Source organism: Serinus canaria, chromosome 4A (genome assembly GCF_022539315.1).
Source record: "Serinus canaria isolate serCan28SL12 chromosome 4A, serCan2020, whole genome shotgun sequence".
NCBI classification, from domain to species: Eukaryota; Metazoa; Chordata; class Aves; order Passeriformes; family Fringillidae; genus Serinus; species Serinus canaria.
Window position 1 is genome coordinate 3,293,725 of NC_066318.1, and position 21,642 is coordinate 3,315,366.

Sequence of the window (21,642 nt, forward strand, 5' to 3'; positions counted from 1 at the left end):
GCAGCAGGAGATGGATATTGTATTTACCTGCTGTTCTTCCTGCCTAAATATTGGCTTGTTGTGTTCTATGGCCTCATGGTTTTCTTTGGTGTTTTTTTCCCCTTTTGGAGGAAAAAATCCCTGTCCATTAGCTATAATTTTTAGTGTATATTCATGAATAAACTGCTATTAGTAAATATAAACAGTGAACAAAGACTAAGCAGAAAGGCTGGAATGGAATGATGAGTTTGGTGTTTCCCTTGTAAACATGCCATTCTAATATTCTTAAATTTATTTTCTTTCTTCCAAATCAGTTATATCAATTCCATCTCTGATTTTAAGACCGAGAAATAGCTCAAGCACATTCAATTAGAGTGAAATTGGAGTTTTATTTTTGTTTTTAGAAAGGAATATATTCTTGAGTAAAACTATATATTGAAGTATAAATCAAATACACTTCTAAGTTTTTTTTGATCCCAAACTCACAGGGAAGCATTTTCTCAGAATATAACTCATTAACTGGAAAGTCAGGACAATTTATTTTCTAGAACTTTCAATACACACAGGTAGCAAGAGATTTCTTCTCAAAATTGATTTTCGGACTCAAGTTGCTGCCTTACAGTAAAGGAATGTTTCTCCTTTTTTATCTGGTTCTTGTTCTAGTGAGTCAGATAAATAGGAGTCAGTAACACTGGAGGAGGAAGAAGTCAAGTTCCTGAGAAATCCAGCACCAGAAAATACATTTTTGGTTTATCCCCTACACTCCTTGATCAGTATGGTGAAAGCACTTCTATTTACTGAGTTTCAGAATTCTCTGGAACTATTTTTAGCAGTGTCACTGTCTTCTCAGCCACCATCTCCCATTATTACTCTGAAATTGCAGTATTATTTACCATCATCCCAAGTGCAGTGAAGTGGCATCTTGCACTTGCACACTCTGTTACAGTTTAATACGGGAGTCTCGCTGTTATTTTCTGAGAGTAATAAAAAAAGGATAAGTTTTCATTCCTTGAAAAAGTATAGCTTTATTTCCTTCAGAAGCAAAACTGATCCCGTGGCAGTTAAATGTCACACGCACACAGGCTCTTTCCTATTTTGATTTTTACAAAACCCTGCAGAGTGGAGGCCTTGAGAGAGGCTTATGATCAGGTCATTTCTGCAGCACTTGTGACAGGTCTGGAATTCCTAAAGCCTGCCTGTGGAAGCTGGGGGAAATCTGTTCCAAGTGGAGGATGTAAACTCTTTTCTGCTGGAGTTTATTTCTCACCCTGTTATATTTTTGCACACATGGGTTGTGAATTTTGGATTTTTGCTTTATGGATTTTTGAATCCACATCCATAAAGCAGTGACACGTGGACATTAAAGTGCTGTCCCTGCACATGAAGGAATTTCCTGGTGTTTCTGAAGTGTGGGGGGTTCCATGTGTGTGTGTGAGGTGCTCCTGCTGTTCAGATGGAAGTTTTGTCAGTATTTTTTCCTACAAGTGTAAGCATCAAGGGAAGGTGCAGTGATTTTGCTCCCAGCTGAACTTGAGCTTCAGGAGGGTGTTAGGTCAAAGAAGACAATCTCTCTGAACAGCTGGTTGGAAAGGCTGCAGCATCAGAGGTTGGAATATGGATTTTTCTTAATGAAGATGCCATGAATTAAAGATGCCACAACACTGAATTTGTGTATGTACAGGAGGGAATGCGATAATTACTATATGTTAATTTAATGAATGTTGATTGGCAGATGTTTGCAGTAAATCACCGGTCCGCTTTGCACCGGTCCGCTTTGCACCGGTCCGCTTTGCACCGGTCCACTTTGTATTTTGTTCTCCCATTTGCCACGAACTGAGTCCACACTCACCCATTACCCCCAGACTCCCCTGAAATCACTGCGAGCTGGGGATGCTGCCCAGCCCCTGCTGCAGGGGAGAGGAATTTTCAGAGCTGTCAGGGATGTTTGTATTTCCTGCTGCACAAGTGGCTGTCAGGTTTATCCCCTCCTGCCTGGCAGCGCTGCTGTGCTCACCAACAGGCTGTGAGAGGAGGGCACAGCAGGTTCACCCCTCACCAACACCTGGCAGGGCTCACCCCGAGCTCCAAATGTGCCCCTGGGAGCTCAGGCAGAGCCTGTGGCTGTCGAGGCACAATGAGGTTGTGATTTAGGAGCTGTTCTGAGCAGCTGAACAGGATTGTTAGTGCTCCCCTCCGCAGGCACGGCGCTGCACTGGAGCCTTGAGCTCATTTATTTCCCTTCCTGGCACATCCTCGGTTCCGTGCCTGTTCTCAGCGAGGAAATGGAGCAAATGTGTAACTGTCACCTTGTATAATGCAAATATCAAAATGCACTTGTTGGCTGTATTGTTGCCTGATATAAATCCTATTTTTTTCCCCTTCATTATATATCTATAGTGAGTGAATCCAAAGGCAGAAACGTCAGGTGTCTGGAGCTTTATCATGGGAATTCAGAGCCAAGCTCAAACATGTTTAATACCTTAATCTGAATATCCTCAGGGTGTTGAAAATGTAGCTTTTTGTTCAGTAGGATGCCTGTGATATTTCTGAACAACTGTAATGGAGGAGATTAAGAGGGGAGGTTGCCTCCCTGCTTGTTACCTGCAGCTGTTGACGTCCCTTGTTTAGGTCAAAGTGTCTCTAAATGAAAGAACTTTGCTTGAAGTTTACAATTCTGGAGTTTAGCTCCTAAGGTTGCATTCTAACAGTGAGTTTCTAAAGTTTAAAATTCCGAAGTTTAATTTTAAACATGCGCAGTAACTCAGAAGTGGCTGCCTTTTTCAGACCAGCTGCAAACTTTGGACGATTGATAAAAGTGTCTCTGTAGTTCCATTTCCCATCTTTAGTCTGCAACTATTTACTCAGCAGGAGTATTGTGAACATCAGTTTCTTACAGGTTTGTGGAGCAGCTGCATATTTTTCTGAAATAGATAATTGTATGTCTGCAGTGCATGGTGAAAGACCACTCAGGTGATGGCTCAGTTCCTTGAGAGGAGTTTCTTGGGAATTCTGTGCTTTGGTAATGCAGCAATGTGGGTTCACCATTACTGCCACCCTAGTTTGTAGAGGAGGATGAAGTGAATTTCTATTAAAATAAAAGATTCAGGTTTCTGTTTTGTTTCAGGTTTTGGTTTTCTTTGGTTTGTTTTTGTTTTGTTGTTTGGTTTTTAATTGTCATCCATGTTTGAAAAGAGAAATTACATATAATTAAGAACCTGGAAATAACTCAACTTGAAACAACATTTCAGAGGCCAGAGATGTGCTATGGACAGAGAACTCTCATTTTATTCATGAATCCTGGTGCAGTCTTGAAAATGTAAAGTTCATGTGGCTTACCAGTTTTCAGCTCTGCCTGTTCTCTCCCTGATAAAATCTGTGGTTAAAAGTATTAATACTTCTAAGTTAGGCAGTTTCAGGCTCACTTGAAGTGTGGACTGAAGAAATTAGGGCAGCAAAAAAAAGTAAATAAATCAAGAATCTAGTATTGACTGTCCCTAATTGTTTCTCCTCAATGGAGGAACATGTCCTAATGAACATGTTCTGACAGCTGAATGCCAAGAACTGAGAAGGATGAAAAAATATTCCATCAAAGAAAAACCATACCTATCTCATATCTACCTATCTTAGAAAATAAAGTAGCCAAAGTTTAGAACATGACAAGATTGAAAAAAGCTCCTTAAAGAAGGGACCAGCTCATCTGAAAAGTTTAAGGACACTCCAGCAAATTATTAGGACTGTTTAAATTTTGTAATAGTAATAACTAATTTATATTTTCAAGGAAATAATTTCCTGTTTGGGTAAAACTCCTAGCTTTTTTTTTTTTCTTTCTTTTCCTTTTCAGAAAATCAGTATGAAATACATTAATTCTCCTCTTCTTCATTCCATGTTATACTTTTTGCTGTTCTTTCCAGCTTAAAGTGGTTCATTATTATGCTTGAGTTCTGTTGATGCCATCCACAGCGTTGTGCTTGCTCTTGTTTCATGGGACAAGAGCAGTTGTGGGTGTGGTTGTGTAAATGGACAGACATTATGGCAGTGCTTTCCATTTGTAGGAGCTCTTGGATAGGAGGAGAAGTAGCAAGTTATGGTGCAGACATTGCTCATGATATGATCTCCTCAACTCTTGTGTATGAATGGAGCTAATTGGGGTTCTGAATGCAGAAAATGCACTTTAGGTTTATTACAAATCCTATTTTTACTGTGGGTATGAATCTGAAAGTTCAGTTTATTCCAAGCTAAACCTTTTTCTTGCTTCAAAGGAAACCGATACAAACAGTGCATGGCACTGACAGAAAACCATAAATTGAACAAAAGCCTTAAAAATCTTGGCCTACAAATTAAAAGGCTGCGTTGCTTTGACAAAGAGAGTATTTCAAATCTGTAAGCAGCTCTGCATCTGCTGAGGTCTGCATTGTAAGAAATTCTTACCTTTGTAATGTTATTTTTCTCCTTTGAAGTTCTGCCACAGAGTTCACGAGGTAACTGCTGCCTCTAAAGACACTTCCAGTAACTTTGGGTTGTGAGAGGAGTGACTGTGGAGTCTTTATGCAGGACAGCTGTCCAAAAAATGGTGATTTTCTAGAATGCATGGACAGCAAATTGCACACTGGGTGAGTAACGGCAGAGTTGGGACCTTTGCTAGAGCTGCAGCACTCAGGGTGGTTTGGCTCTGAGTGCATTCACATGCACCCATTACAGACACACAGATCCAGTACTGCCTGCCATGAGGAATATTCTGTGTTTGAGACGTTGACTTGGCTTTGGCAATTCACAATTTCACAGCCAGGTTATCGCCTTGGAAAGAAAACTGCAAGTTTAGTTTTCAGCTTTTGCAGAAAACGTTGTCCACCCTGTGACTGTGGTCTGTTCTCTGCATTCAGAACTGGAGCTGGGCTGCTGTGCTCTCTTCTCTGCTGACAGACAGCACAGTCACAGAGCAGTTCCACATGTCTTGGAAAAACAGGCCAGGAAAAAGGGTCTGGGAGTTCTGCAGAAGCCCTGCAAGGATTTTCTGTGTTGTTCCATGTGAAATAACCAGCATTTAGCAAACAGGCATTATTCTCTATACTACTTGAAAAGATTTGAGGGTCTTTTGTACTCACAACTGCATTTCAGCCAAAGGTTTTTATTTAAGTAATTACTTTATTAATTACTGATTTAATTTCTAACGAGAAACCAATCTTTTAACATTTTTCTTCTTCCTTTTTTCTTTTAAGACAATTGCTAGCATGTAGTAGATGTGTACTTCCAGCTTGTTGCAGCAGTCATGGGGATGAGTTCCAGTAGAACACCAGTGAGAGTTTGAGCTGTGCATGGATGGCCCTTGACTTCTGTTTGACACTCAGCTGAACCAAGGACATCTCGTGATGTGTTTGTCATTTACAGTGCCTGAAGCGCTGATAATAAGTGTAGGGTGAAGATGTAGCCACAAAACAATGAGCTGCCTTTGCTCCTGTGGCTTTCTCTGGAGGTCCAGAATCCTCTTTTGGATGAAGACTGAGGACAGTGTTGATCTCCCCGTTGTCAGCGAACAATGCAGACTTGTTACACACAATTCCACAGTTTGTATGTGTTAAGGAATAGTCACTGGTAGCCTCTGTCTGTCTGAGCACTTTGGATCACAAGAAGTTGAGTTTGTAGCATTATTTAGCACAAAATTCTTTCTGTTCCCCACTTTGAGAAATTCCTGCTTTCTGCCAGTTTACTGCTCTGCAAGTGCAGGTCCATTGGGTGTTTGGATCACAGTGGGCCACGTCTCTGATATCAGCATTAACCAGAAGCTGATCTGTTTTCCCATTCTTCCCAGCCATGTCCAGGCAGTCAGAGCCCCACAGATTTAACAAAACCCTGTGGTGAAATGCTATGAAATGCAATATCTGTGTGGAGGTTTCTGGTGCACTTTGTCACATCCAGTCCTGTCTGCAGCACTTAGGAGCTGTTCTAGTTTACCACACTGTGTGTCCGTGTGTCATTGATTATGTATTTATGAAACCACCTAAATGTCACAATTTTTAAAATACTCTCTGATTTTTTATTCACATGACAGCCCAAAACAGCTCCGAAAAGGACATTTGGATCCATTACAAATGACCAGGTAAATATACACAGCAGGGAGTGTTCAGCAAGAAAGTTTCATTATTTGAGAGACTGTGTGTGCAAATCCATGGAAAAGGCTGTAATGAAAACTGGAGAAGGTAACAGAGCTTATTGCCTTGGTAAGGGATCCTGTGAGCAGGGTCAGAACCTCTTTAAACCAATCCAGCTCTGAGATGGGCATTGGTTTGTCTCCAATAATTTGTGCTTAAATTGGATTTTTAAATTTAAACAGTCAATCTCTTGTACTTCTCACTCCTATTCTTCTGTAAGGGTAGGGATATCAATGGAGCAGATTATTTCTACCAGTTGTTTTAATGGGCAAATGTATTCTGTAACTGTTAATTATCTACTGTGCTTTTCCAGTGGACTCTTGCCCTTCCCAGTGTGAGCAAATCCTTCAGATCACTGGGATAATGTGGTGACTGAGGTGCAGTTCAGTCCCAGTAGAAATCTGACCTTAATGGAAATTTTAACTTCCCTGAACTTTTAATGTTAGCAGAGCTATTTACTTCAACATCAAGAAATTAATCCTGAAGGTTTTTGTTCATGTTTCTCACTTTAGCTCTCAATTTCTTTGCTCATAATGGAGAGAATTAGATATTTATAATTTTAAAACTGTATTTCTTGGATGTTTCATCAATTTTTTGAGTGTTTAGAATGTGAGAACTATCTGTTCTTAGAAAATGTGTTTGTTAATTTGCAGCATATCACACCTAACCTCATCTCTTAAACAACATGAAATATTCTTGTTTCAACAACTTGAAATGGTTACTCTAATAGGAGTTAAAATAAAGTCTGCTTCTCAGTGATGTTTTTTCTGTGGTTTAAAAAAATGTCTAAAGCTGTAATGAATAGGAAGAAATAGACACAGATAATATTTCTTTCCAAAGAAAATTATTCAAGTGTTAATAATGAACTTGGAAGAGATCTTGGTGTTCTTTTCTGTTCTCCAGTCATTCACAGCTAATAATGGGGAGCTAAAGCACCACATTTTATATCAAACTCATCTGCTCTGATGAAAAGCCCCTCTCCCATGCTGGATGAGAAGAGCAGAGATGGGCTCACACACGTGCAGCCACGTGAATTCCAAGTCTGTCCCGAGTTCTTGTGGCTGTGGGATCTAATGACAGAATAATCAGTGCCCATCTGTCAGCCTGGGTACAAATAAAGAGGCAAAGAGAGCTGGCAGGTTGCTTTTACTCTGGCTTCTGTTATTTTCTTTCTTCTGGAATCCATATTAAAGCACAGAATATATAATTTATAATTTCTTTGTAATTATGGAATTTATTGCAAATAACTGCTAGCCAGACTGAGTATGAGGAGGAAACTCACACTCTGCTTCCTCTCAGCACAGAATTACCATTCTGAAATTTACCCTAATTGGTTCAAAATGTATAGCTTGATTTAGAAACCATTTGCAGGGCTTATATTTCCGTGCCTTCTGCTAAAGAAGCCAAATCTGTATTTGTTTTATTGCTTCAAAATGTGCTCCAGTTTACTTTATAGTGTCCCCAGTTGGAACTTAATGTTGCCACAAATGCTGTGCAAGTGGCACAGTGATTTTTGCATGTGTGGATGAATAGTTCTGTCCCATGAAATAAAGGATGGCTTATCTAGGGTCAAAATCTGCCTTTGAGAAACAAATCAGTGAGAGTTCAGCCTCACTCAGAAGGGTGTAGGAGCTATAAATGCATTCACTCGGTGGTGGGGAACAAAATACAGGGAACACAAATCTTCTGCAACTCATGAGAAATAAGGAACCTTGAACACTGGGAATGTTTTCTTTTGATTTGATTTGTTCTGGAGTGTCTCAAACCAGTTCAGAGCACAACTGGACCTGGTCCAGTGCAAATGAGAGGATCTTCAAGGTCACTTCCAGCCCAACCCATCTATATAGCATATAGCAGTTACCTGAGTGAGGGTGAAAGAGGAGAAGAATAAACAGAGGAAGATCAGTTGTTCATTATTACAAATATTACACATAAAAAGAAATTCCTAGTTAGTCCACAATTTCATTTATGCCTTTCTTTTTTCTGGTCATCCCATGCATTCAGCATTAGCCATCTGCATTCTAGCCCTGTTCTTTTGGAAGATGTGGCTGGAAAACTGCCTTTACATCACTCCTCTACGTGGTGAGATATCAGAAAAGAGGATAATTCCACTGCTCTGCATTCCTGCTTGTCTGAAGAGACAGCAGAGAGACAGGGAATTTAGTTCTAGATTCCAATATTTATTTTAACAGATTTGTCAGCACTACTGTTTTTTAAAAAGCTGTGTTTGTGCAATATATGTAGCATTTTGGTGCAGTTCCAGAGATGTTCAACAAACCCTATGAAAAATATTGATCATTTTCAAATTGATCTGGCAGTTCTGGGATATTTTTGAAATGAAAATAAGTCTTCTTTTTTTCACTGGGATTGAAATTTAACTACAAATATAAAACACATAGTGATGGATGCAGGAGTAGTTTCAATGAGTTTTTAAATATATTCCTGATGAACTGTTAGGACTTAGTTTTGTCTGTGTCATCTGACATCTAAATTATGTAGTAAGCACTTTATCAATGATGGTATTGGTTTGGTGGGGGTTTTTTTGTTTGCGTTTTTGTTTTGGTTTGGTTTTTTTTATGCTAATGGTTTCAGATAATGTCCAGAGTTGGTCCACAAACAATGAAATTATCCCTTTATCTTTGTTGGTGTCCTTGAAATTGAGTATTGGAATAGGTCCTCCACTGACTGAACTTTGGCTTCATTCCTCATTTCCACATTCTCTCATACAACAGAGAAACTGAATTACATCAGTCCAGGAATTTAATAACTTTAGGAATAGAGAATCTGGATGAAAAAAATAACCATCACTCTCACATTTCCCCTTTTTCTAAAGTATCTGTTTATTGCCATGTTTGCTCTGAAGCTTTCTCAAGACTCTGGAGTTTAAAGCAAAACTAGATATGGAAAACTAAACTTAAATATAGAAATGGATATTCCTGTATGGAGTATATGCATAAATTTATATTCCATGACAATTTCATAAAAATAGTGTGATATTTTTTCATTTTAAATAAACTGTCAAGCTAAAGCGTGTTCTTTCTGTGTCTCGTAGGGTCAAAATGTGTTTGGTCTTGACATAACTGAGACGCCTGAGGGGGACAAGTGGCCTCAACTGATTGTCCAGCAGATCCTGGATAGGGAGCAGAAGGACACCTATGTGATGAAGATCAAAGTTGAAGATGGTGGGAGCCCCCCGAGGTCCAGCACCGCCATCCTGCAGGTGACGGTGACCGACGTCAACGACAACCGCCCGGTGTTCAAAGAGAACGACGTCGAGGTCAGCGTGCCCGAGAACGCCCCCGTGGGCACCTCCGTGTCCCAGCTCCACGCCACCGACGCCGACCTGGGCTCCAACGCGCAGATCCACTTCTACTTCAGCAACCAGATCTCCAGCCTGGCCAAAAGGCTCTTTGCCATCGATAACACCACGGGGCTCATCACCATCAGGGAGCCGCTGGACAGGGAGGAGTCCCCTGTGCACAAATTGACTGTTCTGGCAAGCGATGGCAGCTCCACCCCGTCAAGAGCCACGGTGACTGTTAATGTCACAGACATTAATGACAATGTCCCGTCAATAGACACCAGGTACATCATCAACCCCGTGAATGGGACAGTGCTTTTGTCTGAGAAGGCTCCCCTTAATACAAAAATTGCTTTGATAACAGTGATGGACAAGGATGCTGACCAGAACGGGAAAGTTACCTGTTTTACAGATCATGATGTTCCTTTCAGGCTAAAGCCAGTGTTTGATAATCAGTTTCTTCTGGAGACAGCCACCTTTCTAGACTATGAAGCGACACGGGAATATGCCATCAAAATAGTGGCTTCAGATTCAGGGAAGCCTCCCTTAAACCAGTCTGCAATGCTCCTGATCAAAATTAAGGATGAAAACGACAACGCCCCGGTTTTCACCCAGCCCATCATAGGCCTTTCCATCCCTGAAAACAACGCTCCTGGCACTCAGCTGACCAAGATCAGCGCTACAGATGCTGATAGCGGGCGGAATGCCGAGATCAGCTACATCCTGGGTCCCGATGCACCCCCGATTTTCAACCTGGACCGCCGCACAGGCATCCTGACAGCAGTGAGAAAGCTGGACAGAGAAAAGCAAGACAGGTACAGTTTCACTGTGCTGGCTAAGGATAATGGGATGCCACCTTTGCAGACCAATGCCACCGTGACTGTGTCGGTGCTGGACCAGAATGATAACAGCCCTGCTTTCACACATAATGAATATAATTTCTATGTGCCAGAAAACCTGCCCATGTATGGCACAGTAGGGCTGATCACAGTTACGGATGCTGACGCGGGAGACAACGCTGCAGTCACTCTCTCCATCTTAAATGGCAGAGATAATTTCATTATAGATCCACTCACTGGCGTAATAAGGCCTAATATCACCTTTGATAGGGAGCAGCAGGGGTCATACACTTTCCAGGTGAAAGCAGTGGATGGAGGAAGACTGCAGCGTTCCTCAACTGCCAAAGTGACCATCAATGTTGTGGATGTAAATGATAACAGGCCCGTTTTTGTTATTCCCTCCTCTAATTATTCCTATGAGTTGGTCCCAACGTCAGCCAGCCCGGGCTCTGTGGTCACTAAAGTCTTTGCAGTTGATAATGACACGGGAATGAACGCAGAGCTCCGCTATAGCATCATAGGGGGGAACTCCAGGGGCTTGTTTACCATTGACCAATTAACAGGCAATATCACTTTGAAGGAGAAGGTAATTACATCAGATCATGGCCTGCACAGACTGGTGATCAAGGTGAACGACCTGGGACAGCCGGAGTCTCTTTACACCATAGCTCTTGTGCACTTGTTTGTGAACGAGACGGTCACCAACAGCTCCTATGTGCAAGAGCTGGTGCGTAGGAACATGGAAACTCCAGTTGGCCAGAACATTGGGGATGGTGAGATAACCCCACAGACCAATGACTACGTCAAGATCATCATTGCCATTATTGCAGGCACCATGACAGTCATTCTGGTAATTTTTGTTACCGCGTTAGTCCGGTGCCGCCAGACGCCCAGGCACAAGGTTGTCCAAAAAAATAAGCAGAGTGGTGAATGGGTTTCCCCCAACCAAGAGAATAGGCAGATCAAGAAAAAGAAGAAGAAGAAGAAGCGCTCTCCAAAGAGTCTCCTCCTCAACTTTGTGACTATTGAAGAATCTAAGCCTGATGATCCTGGCCACGAGCACATCAACGGCACTTTAGACATTCCCGTAGAGCTAGAAGAACAGACTATGGGAAAATACAACTGGGCCACCACACCAACCACATTTAAACCTGATAGCCCAGACTTAGCAAAGCACTACAAGTCTGCTTCTCCTCAGCCCACCTTTCAAATTAAACCTGAGACTCCTGTACCCCCCAAGAAGCACCATGTCATTCAGGAATTGCCTCTAGACAACACCTTTGTGGTGGGCTGTGACTCACTTTCCAAGTGCTCATCCAGCAGCTCGGACCCTTACAGTGTTTCTGAATGCAGCTGTCAAGGAGGCTTCAAGACCCCAGGCCCCATACACACCAGACAGGTAATGGAATTTTAAGGTGCTTTCTCCCTCCTTCCCTCCTTTGCTTTGCTTTGTAACCCCAGTTTGAAGCGCTGAACGCTGAGTTCTCCTGCAAGGAGCAAAGCTTTGGGAGTTCGCATTCAATTGAAGCGCTGTAAAACAAACAATTCCGGCTTCCTGAGTGGTAAGGGAGAAAATGAGAAGGGGGAAGAGCGTTGTCTGTGAGGAGAGGGAGCAGGCAGAGATCCCTGTGGTGGTGTCCTGACTGCAGATGGCAGCATGGCACTTCCCACCTCACCGCGGGACCTCGAGCAGCTCCGAGGGCTCCGAGTGGGACTGTCCTCTCCAGCCTGGCGTGCTCGAGGATCCAAACGATCTGGGTGGGAAGCAATAAAGCTTTAGAGGAACTCACAAGTGATTCTTAATATTGATGGAGTCTGGAATTGCAGCCTTCATTTGGGCATAGCTTTGCTTCAAGGTCTCTCAGGAGCAGGCAAGGATTTTCCTCCGAGGGTTTCAGGCGTTTTCAGACTGGAAGGAGCCTTAAATCTGGTGGAATGACACAGCTGACAGGCAAAGTTAGGGAAAAATTAGAGGCATCAGCATAACTGAGCTCACTTATCTGCTGCTCTGCCTGATCAACCCGGTATTAGATTCTTAGAAATGCAGTACAACAAAGGAAATGTTGAAAGAATCCTCAGCTTAAAATTAAAAATAAATTGAGGGCTCAAGTACCCTTTATTCTGCAAGACCCTACAGAAAAGCTTTAAGTCACTGGAAGTAGACTCTAATATTTATCCATATTTTGAACAGGTTAATAAAACTTTTCTGTTTATCTGTTTGCTTCTCTTTCTTCCCAAGTATCACAAACTTTTCTGTGGGGATAGTTTCCTAGTTAAGTTTTAGTTGGTGAAGGAATTAATCATTAAAGTAACACTTCAGGAGTGTTTATTTTATTATCAATAATAGATTTTAACTTGATAATATATATAACTTAATATATTGCTTGGGAACAAATCCTCAGCATGATTTAAATCTGGTAAATTTCTTCCTCCCTTTTTTTTCTGGGAACTTTGTTTTATTACAACTGTAATGATAACAGCATTCATAAAAAAACCCTTCTCATTCAGCCCAGTCATCAGATCCTTGAAAATTTCAGGATATTTTGTTTATTTTATTCAATTTCCTTCCCTTTACCCACACAAATCTGTCTGGTAATCTATATTACTGTGGATAACATTTTTTAAGCAATGTATTTAGGCGTGCTAAGTTAAATTGCATATCAGAAAAGCCTCTTGCCAGCTTGTTCATCTCTTTGAACTCCCATCACTCTGAGCAGAGGGCAGTGCTGTTTTCAGCATTTCTCTAGGTCTGATCTAAGGGATTTTTTTTCAGTGGAGTTCTGGTGGAGTTCCTGTGAGTCAAAAGGGTTCTGCCATTGTCTGCTGAACACACTTTGTCCTGCAGTAATGCTGCCAACAAAGACAGCGAGCTCGTGACTCTGAGTCCCTTCTGTGGCAGTGAAAGCCTAGAAAGGGGCATGGGAAGCAATTCTCTTCTGCACAAGTTGGTTGGGGGAAAGAGCATTTCCTTTGATCTGGGCCTTAAAGGTCTGTGATGGGGGTTCCTGTCTGGAAAGGCAGAATGGAACTGTGGGGTTTTTTTAGTGCTCGCTAGCTGACACCAGCTTATCTTCATGGAGCTGCTCCTAACATTGCTAGGATGATTTGGTGAATAGATAAAAAAAGAGATTATTGTTACAGTTGGTACTGATTTTGTTAAATCAGCTGTCCTCCTCTCAGGGATATTTTTCTGCATGAAAGTGAATACCTTGCTTGGAGGAAGGGTAGCTAGTCACCAAAATGGCCCTTTACACTAATTTGGAAACAGCAGTCACCCTTAAACCCATGAATTCACCTTTTTAAAAAAAATAAATTTATGTAAGTTCATTAATGCATTATTTACATAAGTTGGGCCATTAGAGGAAATCCTTTGTGTTGTGTTCGACTGTGACTAAATAAAAATTGTATTTCTTGGTAAGTAAAAAACAAGTAAAGAATTTCTTAAAGCTCAACAAATATTTTAAAAGTCAGTCTCACTCCTACCCTGGCTCTGTATTTGTAGTCTGGGTAGTTTTATCTCTTCTGGGGCTCTTGAAGGTGTCCCAGGATGGGCTACCTGAGAGTTGTCTCTGTTAGCCAGCAAAAAAAAAAAAAAAAAAAAGAAGAAAGAAATATAAATAGGAACAATGTCTCCAGCTTTGTCCCACCACCCTTCAGCCTCAGGCACCCACAGGATCCTCGTGGTTCTGGATGATTTTGTGCCAGGCACCCTCTGAATTTGCAGATAACTCTAGGACAAGTCAGTTGAGTTGAAAAGGGAGATGTGCTCGTTTGAAAAGTGAAAATCAGATGCCTGATGCGAGGGGGAAATATCATCATTTATCACTTTTACCCCAGTGCAGCTATTTTACAAGCCAAAAGTCCTGAAGGAGCCTGAAGAATGTTCTGTTCACTGTCAAGTGTCTCTTCAGTTGGTAATGGGGACTGATATTATTATAGGATGCACATCTCAACTATTGTTAGATTTGTTCCTGCAAGATTTTCTACTCAGATATTTGAAATAATATTGTGTTACAGCTAAAAATATATGTTTTCTTTGGAAGCTCTAAATTTTGTGTCTGTCTGAATGGTATTGATTCAAGTCTTTAAAGAAAGGAAATGATGCCTTTGCTTTACTGCTATATTTGTCTAAGTGATCTAGAAAATGACACAAAGTCATTATAGCAGTTGTACTCAGAAAGCATGCAGGCAAAGAGAGAAAGGTTTTTCTACTAAAAACCCCCAAAATATCTCTTTAGTGGTCATGTGGGCAAATAAATACAGCAGTGCCACAGCTGAAATTTTTATGGGGAAGCAATTGGAGACTCCTGAAGCAGCTGAGGACACTTTGAATCATAAACTGCAGGAGACTGAAGAGGGGAAAGCTTGTTCTTCCTGCAATGCCCCCTAAGACAGAGGTCAGATTTTGCTCTGTTTGTATGTGAGGGCAAGGGGCAGAGGGGCTGATATTACTCTGAATTTACCAGGAGGAGTTAAACACTACCAGTGGCAATAGACCCTCAGAGTAGCATGCTTTTTTGGGGGATGTAGTAGAGAGAATTCTTTTAAAGGAGTTTTATCAAGTGATAAATTGTTTAGGTTCTTATTCATAATAAGGTTTTTCAAACTAGGATATCTGGAGTGTTATAAAAATCAAACTGAATTTCCATGCCATCAGATTTCCATTGTTTTGGCAGTTGTGGGCCTCAGAGAAGTTTTCTTTGGTGCAGAAACGTAGAGCATCTTTAAAGTTTATTTGTCTGCAAGCTTTGTAAAAGCTCAGCTGTTTTTGACATTCACCTCAGTGGGAGCAAACTGTGTGAAGTGTTCCACACTGACACAAATCTTCTAATTCTCTTTGCATTTGCATGGGGATGATGAGAAGAAGGGAGAGGAGTTTGCTTCAGTCTCATTTTCATGTAACACAATTTCAAAACCTGAAATCTTTGCTCATGCACTTTAAAACAACATTCAGGCATTTCAAATGCCTGCCTAGGTATCAGCCTGTCTAGTCACAACATGAATAATTATAGAGCACAGTGTTATCTGTGGCAGCTTGATTCAAAGAAGCTAAAGCTGCAAAGATTCATCAGAACCTGCAGTGCATTCTCCTTTTCTTGTCCCTTTCTTTTAGTGAGTGCTGCTTCAAAGGTGCCTTTTGTTTGGAAGCAGTGGAATGCATACTGCAGGGCAGGGGAAATCTTGGCAAATTGACACCTGGTCACTCGGGTGCTGTGGTCTTTTGGGTGGTCATCTTTCATTCCAGAACAAGATGTTCCTGACTTGAGGAACTTCAGTGCCCATGGAGGCAGCACCTCTGCCACGGGAGGAGCTGGAAGGTGCAATGTGCTCTGCATCTGGGGTTTTCTGCTTTTTTGGGGGGGGTTCTCCCTGCACCCCAGGGGTCTCTGGTGTGTCAGTGAGCTCAGCTGCACTGCCTGGACACTGCACCATGGGGAGGCTGCTGGGGGAGGGAGCAGCATGGAGATGGATTTCTGTCACTTTGCTGATGCAGATCTTGATTAGAGGAGTTCAGCTGGTGGGATTCTCTCCTCTGTGAACTTATCCACACTCATGAAAAGAAATTTCAGATGGCACAGGGATCTCTGCTGGTTTGTTAGGAGCTGATGAAGACAGACATTACACTCCTTACAGGAACCTGAATGGGAGGTAGCCCTCATTTCAAATAAATTGCATTTTGGGCCCCCCCTGCCTCAATTCTGGGATTCTACCACTGCCTGCTTAGACCTGCTTACAGTTATGGGGTATTTGTGTTTCTGATTTAAAATGTGCTGTACTGTCATTACACTGTGAGAGCAGTGTGCTCAGGATGGGAGTGGAAGGAATATTGAAAAGAGCAGCTCTGAAACTCTCCTGTTCCATCAGTCTTTAGCTGCAGGATTTTTTTGTTTTGTTTTGTGTAATAACAGGGAGTTTAATTTACAATCCTGTAATCAGCAGTAGGCAGGGCTGATGCTCTGAGGTGTAAAACAGACATAGCACTGGTGTTCTGTATTGACAGATACACTGTAAATTACACTCAAAGAACATTTTCTTCTAAATTTTAGCTATTAGCTGTTGGTATAGGTCCTTCCTAAAAGCCATTTCAAAATGGATTACTATGACTCTAAGTATTCCTGTTATTTTACCTTACTTTTCTGACTGGTAATTTTGCTTGTGGTTCTGATCTGCTGCCATGTACACTCATTTCACCAAAAAAAGAAATTTGAATTTGGAGGAGAGATTTCTAATTGAAATATGAGTCAAAGTGTGCAAGTCACAAGTTAACAAGCAATTATTTAGATGTGCATCCCTACTGAAGTAAAGCTGGTCAAGAAATTTTTTTTCCTCTGTGCAGCGCTGGTAGAAAACTTGCAGTGACTTGTTTTAATACTTTTCACTGAAAAAGCATGGAGGGAGGTATCTGCAAAGTGCCCCCCTTTCCTCATAGTAGAAGGCAAAAACAGAGCATGAAAAGGAGTGAAAAAGAAATTTGTGTTTTGTGTGAGGAAATAAGGAAAGATTTTGAATATACAAAAAAAAAAATCAGAGCAAACAAAGTCGCTTTTTTGCTTTTTGTTTTCCCCAGTAAGAGCTCACGAACTGAGTTTATACTGAAGTTGGTAAATGAGGTTCCAGGTTTAATGACTGAGTGATTTTTGTGTGAGCCAGAATGACACACAGCTCCCTCTCCAACAGCCATTTGCCTTGGGTTAGAAACAATTTAATTTTTCAAACGCTAAGTGCATTTCAGATCATTTTTTTTTTTCAGTGGGATAACTGAAAAGTTTACTCTTTTCTCCTTGTGACCCAACTGTGCTGTTTCAAATGTCTTACTTAACTATAAACCATTGCTAACAGTGAAGTCTGACTTAACTCTGGTTTAATTTTCACACTTGTTTATTTTCCTGTTTTCTCCCAGAAGGTATCGCACTCAATAATCTGCACTGATAGCAATTTCCTGACCAGTGAGAGCCTGGTGTCTTGGGGACTCTGGTATTGACAGTGCTTTCTTTTCTGTCAAATAATTGACCAGAATGGCTTAATTTCTGTGAATCTTCAGGGCTAAACCCACTGATGATAAATTTAGATTAAAGATGCAAAATAATTCTTCAAATTAAAAAAAAAAAATGCTTTTAGGAGCAATGCTTTTGCATGAATTCCACAAAACCCCTGTTCTAGGTGAAATGAGACAGCTCTAACCTTGCAACAGCGCTTTGGGTTTGAGTGGATAAAGCAAAAAAAGGAGTAAGAAACTTAGAATAATGTCCATGGAAGCTCTTTCTGTGTCTCCTTGTGCTGCAGCCTTTGTGCTCTGTGTTGGAGCACAGGCAGCCCAGCAGTGGTTGGATCCTTAGGGCACCTCAGACCGCGCAGCGCTCGAGGGTCGGTAGAAATTCGGAAGCGAGTTTTTGGAAGTGACAATTTATGGTGCAAATGCTGCAGGAAAGGGCTTTTCTCATGCTGTTTCTCTGTTTGCCAGCTCTGAAGGCCATCCCAGCTGATGTTATGTACTGAAGTCGTACGTGTACTCAATGATGTTAAGCCAGCAAACATGGGAACAAGGAAACAGCACGAGAAAGCCCTTTGTCCTGGCTCTGGTTGCCGAAGAAATTTATCGTCTCATCTCCAGAGGGGTTTGGAAGTGACCATGAACTGTTCAAGCTGCCCTACTGAAAGGTATCAAGGGCAAGGATTTTTTTAAAAGGAAAAGACAAAGAAATTTTAGTACGTTGTGCTATAGTGTTCTATAACGTAGTTTTGCTAAGAAAACAAAGTAATGTGACCCATCCTTCTTCACAGTTGGTGATTATGGTAAATTTATTTTGCTTGTAATCATCTTCTTGTCCCAGATTTTTTTTTTCCTTATTTATTTTAGTTGAAACAATTAGGAATTTTGTTTCTATGAATATATTAAAAGGGAGCAATAAATTTTATTCCTATGTTAAAGAGAGAATGTAAAGTTCTTTATACTCCCTGCATTTAAAAGAAGAACAACTGAGTTGTTGTCACTTATAGCACCATTATACATGTTAAGAGTTAAGTGTTATTTATATGTATCCATAATATTTTTAATGATGATATTGCTGCTATGGATCATAAATAGAAATGATCAAGTCACTGCTTTCTCATTTTTTAGGCACAATAGTAGTAGTGAGAAACTAGTACTTCCTGCTTTCTTATCCACAACATTTTGTAATAAATGGTCACCTTTTAAATAACTGGAAAGCACTCACTTAACTTTTAAAAGTAAAATTTAATTTTCATTTTGCTTGCCGAAGTCTAGATAATGTCTATTTAACAGGTGCCAAACATTTAGCCTTTCAAAGTGTTTTTGTTTATAAAGAAAAAGTCATAAATCCAGTGGCTTGGTTTTCAGTGTAATAAAATAGGAAATAGACATAATTTTTTCACTGCTAGCCAGCACATGGGGGTAAATGGCCTACTGTTGTTTCTTTTCCTTCCCCAATTATTCTTCTATAAAGTTTTTTTCTTTTTGGTTGGTTGGCTTTTTTGTCTGTTGTTCCTTTTTTTTTAACTAAAGTTTTTTATATTATCATTTGTTATTTAGCACGGCTCATTTACAAAATAAAACTTGAGTATCATAGCTTTGTTTGAAGGTTGGTTGCAAGTTCTTGTATATTGGCTCACATTTTAGGGAGTAATGCTTAATATGTATCATCTATAATATTAGAATTTCATATGCAATGCAAAATCTCTTAGGCAGCAAAGGAGTATAAAGAACCCGTTTTCTGCACTTATATGAAGACATGTAATATTAGTTTGCTAGAATAAAATGAAATACAGACACTGCTTTTAACTGGGATGTATGCAGCATATAGAACGTTCTTTTAAAGAAAAAAGTTAATAGTGGTTCATGAATTAGACTACAAATGGAACTCCTACACATTACTGTATGTTTGATGTAAAGATATTTATAGGCTTGTACTTAATAATCACGTTGCCTCAGTTCTTGGACTGCAGAATGTCTACCATGACTGTTGCCTATAGTTTGCTCCACATTTGCTATCTGGCTCTTTAAAAAGAAAAAACAAACAACAATGTGTATTTGGCTATTTGATCTGTAAAATAAATTCTATTAATAATGAAGTACGTATTGTAATTCAGCATATTGTATTGCATAATTATAGCTATGACTGTTACAGAGAGCTTTTCATGTCCCATGATGGGATCATTTTCTTGGGATAACTTCATGTACCTGTCAGACAGTTTTGCCCTTCCTGTTTTTAGCAGCCTTGCAGCATTTATGCTTCAAACTCAAGTCCCCCAACCCTCCCAGTGGTCGGACGTGCAGTGACATTTATTGACTCAGTGCCACAGCTCAGCCATTCACAATTCCTTCTGGGATTTCTCCCAGAGCTGCAGTTTGGGGTCCCTCACTCTGCTCCTGCTGCCTGCTGCAGTTTGTGGAGGTGTTTCCTAGGTGGGTGATGGGAGAATTCTGGGACTGAATTTTCAGGCCCCATTCAGAGTGCTGTGTCAGACAGACAGGATGATGGCACTGGCCCTGAGTTTCACTTTGAGTCTTTGGATTTCCCTTTTAGGAAAACCCTTGAACATAAATTTAATGGCTGATTAAGAGAAGCACCAAATAATTTCAGTGCTTACATTCAAACTTCTGTGGGAATTTTTTTGTGTGTTTTTTTGGTTTTTTTTGTTGTTTTGTTTTTTTTTTTAATAATGAGATTTAGTCATCTCAAATGAACATGTAGTTGCCCTCATTTTTTTTCTCTGGTGGTGACAAGGCATAGATAGGCTGTAGCAGGTTATTTTGATTTTAGGACTGCATACCCTCTAGAAGTGCCTACTTTCTTACACTGAGTATGAAGAGAACCTTTGACAAGAACCTTTCTTGTACCAGATGTGCCAGTCATGTGCTTTTCAGAGGAGAATATACTTCATTTCCAGTTCTTTTGCTTTTAACTTAGCTGAAAATCTAACTTTTCCCTAGCATTACACTGTTCCTATCATTCTAGTCACCAATGAACAATTCTAAAAACATTTAGGATGATTTAACAATGTCCAAAAGTTCCGTAAATGAAATGACAGGTACACCACATGGTTGAATTACTGGTTCTAATCAGTAATCTCCCTGCTCTGGTTCTCTCATGAGTCAGCCCAGCCAAACGTGAGAACCCCCCAAATGCCCTGAGGAAAAGCCAGAAACCTCTGAAGTGGCTCAGTTTCACGTGCTTTGTCTGTTTCAGTTTTTGTTTTCTCCCATCTAAATAGCACTTTTTAAAAAGTTGGTTTTTTCATAGACTGGTATGAAACTTGTTCAGAGCTCATTTCCTCCTGGTGCTGGAATGGGTACATGGAAGCCTAATGGTTATTGAGGTCTGTGTGCTGGGTATCAATTTCTACATTTCTCTGTGATGAAGGCCAGTCAAAAATTCTATTATTTTTGTTTTAAATAATATTAGTATCCCAAGTCAAAGTTAGATATATGTGTTTCAAAATCAACTCTGTTTCTCAAATGTTTTCACCTACAGAAATATTTTTTGTTGTGACTGCTTAGAAGTCAGAGTGACTTGTGAGCAAAAATCACTGAGTTGACCAAATGTTACTTTTGAACTTGACAACTCATTATATTTTCTTTGGAATATCCATTTATTTATCATTCTTCGGACTGCAATTACCACAGTCACCTCAGTGTAAACTTCTCAAGGAATTCCCTTTCCCCTGGTGCTCACTGCCCATCTCCAGAGCTGCCAGGCTGTGTCTGCAGGGAGAGCCCCAGAGCCTGGGGTTGGTTCCAGTGCAGTGTGGGGCTGAACAGAGAGAAAATTCTCTATTTATTGCCACTTTTAGGTGAGGGTGACCCCAGGGCTGCTTGCAGCCCCCAGCACAGCAGCTAGGGCTGGCTCTCAGGTGAGCTGGTTGCAGCCAGTGCTGTGTTGCCAATTATTCTGGAATTTTGTGGATTTGTCTACCAAAGCTCCCTCCCACCCGACCTCAAACACCCCTGAGAGCAAGCGAGGCACTGCAGGAACTTTGGGGGATTTAAATCCTTCTGAGTTCGGTTCTGAAGGGCAGTAGGGGCTGTCAGGAACAAAACAGGTTTGGGATATAAATAGAATTCTATTTTTAACATAAACTGTGATGCTGCAGGGTTTTTTTGTTACTCTTTTCTGGTGATTTCCCATTCTACCATAAAACATATTTATGGTGTATCCTGGTCTTAACGTATTATTTGTAAAATCTTTTTAACAAATGATTTGAATATATATTTTTGCTTTCATATTGAATTACTGAGCACTGTTCCTTTTATGTCTTATTTATCTATTTCTAAAATAAATTTGGTTGGACGATTCTATTTGTTATCCAGATGATGTTGTGTACCTTCTGGAGAAGCACTGCTTTTAAATACACCTCT

At 40.6% G+C, this 21,642-nt stretch overlaps 1 protein-coding gene across 3 annotated transcripts in view; it reads left to right on the forward strand.

Annotated features, from left to right (window-relative positions):
- Window positions 1-21,642, forward strand: part of PCDH11X (protocadherin 11 X-linked) — a 426,671-nt gene that overhangs the window by 58,948 nt on the left and 346,081 nt on the right. The window contains exons 3-5 of one of the 3 annotated variants that reach the window (XM_018914441.3): window positions 6,026-6,073; window positions 9,178-11,664; window positions 17,728-21,554. In XM_018914441.3, the coding sequence (XP_018769986.1) occupies window positions 6,026-6,073; window positions 9,178-11,664; window positions 17,728-17,733 (2,541 nt within the window). In that variant the 3' untranslated portion in view covers window positions 17,734-21,554. Of the gene's footprint in view, window positions 1-6,025; window positions 6,074-9,177; window positions 11,665-17,727; window positions 21,555-21,642 lie in introns of those variants that run through there. The other 2 variants (XM_018914439.3, XM_018914440.3) reach the window with 2 other exon arrangements.